The sequence below is a fragment of the Protobothrops mucrosquamatus genome, unplaced genomic scaffold (assembly GCF_001527695.2).
Source record: "Protobothrops mucrosquamatus isolate PMUCROS unplaced genomic scaffold, P.Mucros_1.0 scaffold2680, whole genome shotgun sequence".
Lineage (NCBI taxonomy): Eukaryota > Metazoa > Chordata > Lepidosauria > Squamata > Viperidae > Protobothrops > Protobothrops mucrosquamatus.
Window position 1 is genome coordinate 262,350 of NW_015388727.1, and position 7,947 is coordinate 270,296.

The 7,947-nt window shown below is 41.2% G+C and overlaps 1 protein-coding gene across 1 annotated transcript in view; it reads left to right on the forward strand.

The window, feature by feature from the left end:
• Positions 1–7,947, forward strand: part of CHM (CHM Rab escort protein) — a 57,535-nt gene that overhangs the window by 14,366 nt on the left and 35,222 nt on the right. Inside the window, exons 3-4 of the mRNA XM_015825533.2 lie at positions 939–1,011; positions 2,729–2,853. Of these exons, the coding sequence (XP_015681019.1) occupies positions 939–1,011; positions 2,729–2,853 (198 nt within the window). The remainder of the gene's footprint in view (positions 1–938; positions 1,012–2,728; positions 2,854–7,947) is intronic.

Genomic DNA, 7,947 nt, shown 5'->3' on the forward strand with positions numbered 1-7,947 from the left:
TGAAAGCCAGAAAGGAATTGGGGGGTGGGGGAGGCGGGGGGGGGGGAGAAGCAAAGGGCCTGATCCTCATAACCTTTGGGATGAGGTTAGAGGGTCGGTGATGAGCAAAACTAACCCTATAATAGCAGCTTCATCAAGACAGTTAGTTGGCACTTCTAGGATTTGATACAGATTGCTTCTAACGCGGAGGCAGGAGGAAGTTGGCTAGTTAAGAGAGAACTCCATTCGGATGACAGCCGGACCTCCTCTTCTTCCCCTTCCTTCTCCCTCCAGAAAGAGATCAAATAGAGGAAGACGCACGCAAGCAGGTCTCTGGAGAAATCATCAGGCATCAGCAGCTCTTTCCTCAGCCTTTGATTCATTTTTCCTCCCAGTGCGGCCGGCCGCGTACGGCTTCCCTAACTGACATTCACGGCAAAAAAAATACCAGGCATAATTTCCCTCTGCAAATTCTGCTCTTGCATTTGTGTCAACGGCACTTTGTAAAAAGCCTGACATTTATGAAGATCTCCTTTGGCTCTGAGACCAGAAGCTTGGTGGAGATCTATTGCCGAAGGCGATAAGCATGAGCCTCCTAAGCCTTGATGAGTTTTGGAATGTGGTCAGGATGATAACCAGAAGCCGGACAAACAAATACGTGTGATCTACGATCCTGAGCAATCCAAACTTTGGTCGGGGGATGCAGGGCACGCCTACCCAAAAATTACGTTCTACTTTTAAATGGTGACTAAATGCAAAAGGGGAAGAGGGATTTTTGCTTATTGGAATTGGTTTGCATACTTGTTATTCTCTTTATTCATAGAGGCACGTGAAAGTCTCTTTTCTGGGGCATCTTTTCTCCATCACTGTCGATAATAGCGGAATCCTTGCAATAAGGAAATTGCTGATTTTTTTCTCTTCTTCTCCTCTTCCTTTCCTTCTCCCCTCTGTTGCTACAGGAGAAATTACTATGGAGGAAACTGGGCCAGTTTTAGCTTCTCGGGATTATTGTCCTGGATAAAAGAAAACCAAGTAAGGAGCAGCATTATTGTTTTTATCTCAAATAACTATTTTTTTTGTCGAAGTATTAGTTTTAATTTAAATATAAGTCTTCCAGGCCTGTCTTCCCTTTTTGGGAGCTGGAGTTGAGAATTCTCACATTGGTGGGGGAGATAAGGCGAGACGTTCTTTTCCCACCTCCTAATTTTAAATGATTTTAACTTTTCTGCTTAAATTAAATGCCATCCAGAAGGGATCAGTTGATCGATTCACCCAGTGAAAACAACATAATGACAGCCTGTGACTGAGCTCCTTCTGCCTATCTCCAGAACCTTTCGAAGATCACACTGCACACCAGTCAGCAAGTTAGGGCTTGGGCTTGGGGTTTTTTTTTTTTTGGTTTTTTTTTGCAAAATAGAAAAAAAAAATGAACGAAGGCGAATCTACGTGTCCCAGGATAATGTTGCAGGATCCAGTCTGGGTCAGTCACCGGGATCCAAGTTTTTAATCTTTCGAGCTTTTGGATTCGTGCTGGAGCCGATCCTCGGGGAACTTCTTTCTCTTGACACATTCTGGTGAGAGAGAAGTTTTCTGAGGAATGGCTGCAACATGAGCCCAGAAGCTCGAGGGATAGAATCAAGATCACATGAAGTATTAATACCTTGGTAAGGCCACACTTGGAATACTGCATCCAGTTTTGGTCACCACGATGTAAAAAAGATGCTGAGACTCCAGAAAGAGTACAGAGAAGAGCAACAAAGATGATTAGGGGTCTGGAGGCTAAAACATATAAGGAACGGTTGCTGGAATTGGGTGTGTCTAGTTTAACAAAGAGAAGGACGAGGGGGGACATGATAGCAGTGTTCCAATATCTCAGGGGCTCCCCCAAAGAAGAGGGAGTCAAGCTACTCTCCAAAGCCCCTGAAGGCAGGACAAGAAGCAACGGATGGAAACTAATCAAGGAGAGAAGCAACTAGAACTAAGGGAGAAACTTCCTGACCGTTGGAACAATTAACCAGTGGAACCACCTGCCTCCAGAAGTGGTGAATGCTCCAACACTGGAAGTTTTTAAGAAGAGACTGGTATAGGGTTTCCTGCCTGAGCAGGGGGTTGGACTAGATGACCTCCAAGGTCCCTTCCAACTTTATTATTATTACTATTATTACTATTACTACTACTACTACTACTACTACTACTACTACTACTATTATTATTATTATTATTATTATTATTAAATTTCTAATCCCGGGGACCGACCCAGATTGGATCCTGCAGCAAAAAAAAAAATTCTTAAGCCTACTGTTATTTGGTTGTTATTGTTTTTTTAATTCCAAAAATGAAGAAAATGACTGAAAATTCCAATAATACTACAATGCCCCACCTGGCCTTTAACCTTTTTAAAAAAAAATAGTTCTTTTTTTTAAAAAAATGAAGTCTTCATCCATATGATGATTGTCTTCTTATGTTGTAAGAATCATGAGCCAGTTAGAATGATCTGTAGGTATATTTGCTGCCTGCATTCTGTCATGCTGTACTTTGCAGAAGTCAAGGAAAGATCAGCTTGCTTTCAAAAACCATATTGCAACTTGTTGAGCCTCTAACAGCTTGATCTTATATACAACGGGACCGAGATTTTTATTCCTGCCATTTTAAAAGTTTAAACGAAACAAAAATATTACCACGCTATTTGGTTCCCGCCCCCTGTCTTTTCTAATATAAACTTTATTTTCTTTGTTCCTGTCATTACAAGGAGCAGGCTGATCCATGTGAGGAAAGTACAGCTTGGCAAGAACTAATTCTTGAAAATGAGGAAGCAATTCCTCTTAACAAGGAAGACCAAACCATCCAGAATGTAGAATATTTCTGCTATGTTAGGTGAGTACAAGGTGGTATGCATATAATTTAATAGATGTGTTTGCATATTCTACTAAGTCCTGTTTTTAAACTCTGAATTATTCAATTAGCCACAGTTTAGTGGGTGGAGGATCCCAGATTGATATAATGCAGTGTGTAACTTCAATCCTGGTGGTTATTTGGAAGGGGATAATGAAAAGTAAAATCCTCAACCTTCTAGAGGAGATGTTTGGAACTGCTTGCCACTTCAAGCATTATGAAAGTCTCAGTGACTTCAGAAATCTAACCCATCCTTCTCTGTACTAAACTTGAAAACTTGTGATGAAAAAAAATTTGTCTACTTACTGAAACCATCCTACCCTATTAATGCAGCAGTTTCACTCTCATTATAAGATGTCATGACTCTTCCTGTGTGGCTTGTGGAAATACACAGATATATTTTTGGGCAATGGGCAATAGCTATACTTTCATATATTATAAAACAGGGGTCTTCAAACTTGGCCCTTTTGTGACTTGTGGACTTCAACGTGTCTGTCTGAGGAATTCTGGGAGTTGAAGTCCACCAGTCATAAAAGGGCCAAGTTGGAAGACTCCTGTTACAAAAGCTTGACTCTTCCTTGATTTGAGCACAATTGGGGAAAACAAATTGTCCTTAAACATGGAGAATAGTAGCCATTTTCTCAACGAACATTTTATCTGTTTCTAACCCACTCAAGTCTGTAGCTTTTGGTAGCCAAAGCTTTTGGTAGCCAACCCCCTTGGGTATCTTATTTATTTATAGCTTATTCAGTGCATATCCTACTTTTTGTTTTTCAGTATAAACAATTTATTTGTTGTTGTTAGTTGCGAAGTCATGTCTGACCCATCGCGACCCCATGGACAACATTCCTCCAGGCCTTCCTGTCCTCTACCATCTTCTGGATCCATTTCAGCTCACGCCTACTGCTTCAGTGACTCCATCCATCCACCTCATTCTCTGTCGTCCCCTTCTTCTATCGCCCTCAATCTTTCCCAGCATTAGACTCTTCTCCAGTGAGTCCTTCCTTCTCATTAGGTGGCCAAAGTATTTGAGTTTCAGCTTCAGGATCTGGCCTTCTAAAGAGCAGTCGAGGGTTGATCTCCTCTAGGACTGACCGGTTGGATCGCCTTGCAGTCCAAGGGACTCGCAGGAGTCTTCTCCAGCACCATAGTTCAAAGGCCTCCATTCTTTGGCGCTCAGCCTTTCTTATGGTCCAACTTTCACAGCCATACATTGCAGAATAAATATTTCCTTTTGTCTCTTTCCTTTTGCCTATTAATTGGTTTCATCAGGTGACCGGAATTATGATGAACGATAGATATATCATATCTTATGATTTACGAAGTATGATTATGAATAAAGAAGAAGAAGAATGCATGTTGGCTTTCTTCTCAGTGTATAACATTAATTAACTTCTATCGTTTCCGGTCTCCTTTTTCTCCGTATTAAACAGCTCCAAACATTTGCAACCTTTTCCTATAAGGGAGTGAGTTGCTCCCAACACTTGACTATTTTGGGATGGGGGTGGTTTACATCTTTTCTTTTTCTTGCAGCTCTCGATCGGTTATTTCATCTGCACCAGCTCTTTCCTTTGGATATTTTTTTAAAAAATTGAGCCCATTTAAAAAAGAAAAGCTGTTTAAAACCAAACCCAAATCCTTGCATCTGATTTAATGCTCCAGGAACAGTTGATCGACACCTGTGCTTCAGGGTCCCTTTTTTTTACCCCCTTTGCTTCTTAACTTGCCTGAACTCCTATGAAGTTGCCATTAAACATTTATTTTGAAAGAATAAAACAGCTGGGTAGCAGCGGCAATAGAACGTACAAAGCTGAACCCGGAGCAGGCCGCCGAATAAAGTGCATCCATCAAAGGAAGAGAATACCGTTTCTGCAACTAGTGGGAGAGAGAAAAGGAATTAAAAAAAAAAAAAAGGGAAGCGACTGAAAAATAAATAGTGAACACCTGTGCTGCATATTAATTGGTCGACCAATCGTCAAAAAGAAAACTGGATAGCCTTCCCACTGCTACCGCCTCGTAATTATTCTGTGTAACCGAAACTCTCTAAGGAAACAACCATGGTAATTAATTACTTACTGCGATCTATTACAAGTCTTAAATGTGGTGTTAACCACGACGTCTACATAGGGAAAAACCCTCTATCACAATGGCTTTTTGGAGCGAGGGGTGGGAGATTTCCCCCCCACACACACACACACGCCACCCCCACCCCCCAGACCTGTACAAAGATTTAAATGTGAACATTTTTTTCCCTGCTTCAATTTTTATTGCCGCATCTATTCTGTTTGAAAATGATGTCCTTAGGTGAAAAATATCCAGGACGGCGATTATAAATTTCAGATTCGCGCTCTAGATTCAAGGGAGCGTGTTGCTTTTTAATTCATTGTTGTTGTTGCGGGAATATCAGATGGAAGTTTCTGCTTAGTTGGAAGGCTGGCAGGGAGCGATTTTTTTTCAGCTCTCTGCAGACAAAGTTGATTGGATTGACCCCATTTGGAACCCACCGACAAGTTAGTCCTCGCCTTACGACCTCAGTGGAGCCCGGAATTTATGTCGCTAAGTGAGAGGTTTGTTCAGTGAGTTTTGCCCCATTTTCACAACCTTTCTTGCCACAGTTGTTGAGTGAATCACTGCGGTTGTTAAAATAGTCGCACGGTTGTTCAATGAATCTGGCCTCCCCCTTGACTTTGCTCGTTCGGAAGGTCATAAAAGTGGATCACATGATCCCAGGACACTGCAAGGGTCATAAAATATGAATCGGTTGCCAAGTGTCTGAATTTTGATCACATGATCATGGGGATGCTGCAATTGTCATTCGTGTGAAAAACGGTCATGTCACTTTTTCAGTGATGATGATGATGATAATGATAATGATAATAATAATGATAATAATGATAATGATGATGATAATAATAATAATAATAATAATAATAATAATAATTCAAACAGACAAGCACCTGCAACATAACACCCCAGACTTAACAATTGTCGATAAGAAAGACAAAAAAGTCTGGATAGTGGACGTGGCAGTGCCTGGAGACAGCAGAATAGACGAGAAAGAACTGGAGAAGATAACAAAATACAAAGAACTACAAATAGAAATAGAAAGACTATGGCAAAAGCAAGCAAGGGTAGTACCAATAGTAATAGGCGCCTTGGGTGCAATCCCAAAACAACTGGAGCACCACTTGAACACCATCATCGGCATTGACAAATTCACCATTAGTCAATTGCAAAAGGCGGCCTTACTAGGAACTGCTTTCATCCTGCGACGAGATCTGTAATACTATCAAACATCCACATCTGCCTATCCCAGGTCCTTGGTAAGGACTCGATAGGTAGACAAAATGCCAAATCCAGTCTGAACATCTGGCTGACTGTGCAGTGATCAATAATAATAATAATAATAATAATAATAATAATAATAATAATAATAATAATAATAATAATAATAATAATAATAATAATAATAGTAGTAGTAGTAATAAAGTTGGAAGGGATCTTGGAGGTCATCTAGTTCAACCCCCTGCTAAGGCAGGAAACCCTATACCATTTCGGACAAATGGTTGTCCAGTCTCTTCTTAAAAACGTCCAGTGTTGTATTTGTCTTACTCCGGTACATTTGATAGCAGAGTCCACAGGGGCAGATATTTAAAAGAAAGAACTTTTAATCCATTTAAAAGAAATAGAAATGTTGTAACTGAACGGTCACTAAATGAACTGTTGTAAGTTGAGGACTACCATCGCCATGCCTACACACACGTACAAACGTGGGAGGTGGGAGGAGAATTACAATCCTGTCCCAATTCAGGTATAAAATGCCTCTGGCCATTTGGTATCACCGTTCATCTGCTGTATCTTTTGCCACAGTTTAGATACAGGGGTAGGCAACCTTGGCTCTTTTATGACTCGTGGACTGAGCAATGCTGGTTCAGGAATTCTGGGAGTTGAAGTCCACGAGTCATAAAAGAGCCAAGGTTGCCTACCCCTGTTTCAGGGTGTGGTTTTCTATAATAGCATCCAGGTTTCAATTTCAGATTATTATAACTCCAGTGGAAGTTGATCAAAAGAAAAAGGCGTAGCTCTTGTGGTCCCACAGGTGCTTTTCAAAAGGCAACTGGACTTGGGTGACTATTTGGGGTGGGGTTTTTTCCCCTTGAAAACATTTTGCTTCTCATCCAAGAAGCTTCTCCAGTTCTGAAGAAGTTTGCTCTTACGATGAGAAGCAAAATGTTTTCAAAGGAAAAAACACAAAACAAAAAAGTCTGGTTGCCTTTTGAAAAGCATTTTTGGGACAAGCAAGACCTGGATGATGGAGAATCTCCATAGACGCATAGCTCCTGTTGCATTGACTAAGTGTCAACACTGCTAACATCGGATGTTCTCGCTTTGACAACATATGAAGATGCAGCCATTTTCTCTTTAACCTGTGTGTTACTTCTAGAGTTAGGATTAGATGATGCTGGGGGGAGGGAGGGGGAAGAATGTGTATGGGGATTAGTTAGACATGACAACATTGCAGCGGAGTATTCTTCCAGGCTGTTTGAAATAAAAGACGATAAGGAATGGCGGGTTATGGAACTGGAGGGAAGGTCTGCATTTCAAACTAATTGGAGAATGTGATTTATGACTGCGACTTGGAGGAGGGAATTGTGCTTTGATACCATGTGTTTAGGGGAGGGGAATTCAGATTCTGGCTTCAACTATGTAGTACCGAAGCTATGCTGCTCGATTAAAGATTCTTTAAGATAAACAAAGTTCTTTGAAGAGTTTTATCTTTCGGAACCATGACACTAAATTAGTGATGCATCTACTTGCGCTGGACAGTTGCAAATTAGGGCTGTTGGGGAACTGATTTTCTTTCTGTTTTTTTGGGGAAAAAAAAACTCCAGCCAGGACTCAGCCGAAGATGTTGAAGAAGCTGGTGCTCTACCAAGATCGTCCGCCTCAAGCACTTCTGCCTTGCGTAAGGATTCAGAGGAAACCTCTGCGGCCGCTGAGGTTGAGAAGGGATGCGTGTCTTCAGATGGTGGGGCCGAGAGTGAAGAAATCTGCCCTCAGAGTGATGCAGGAAGT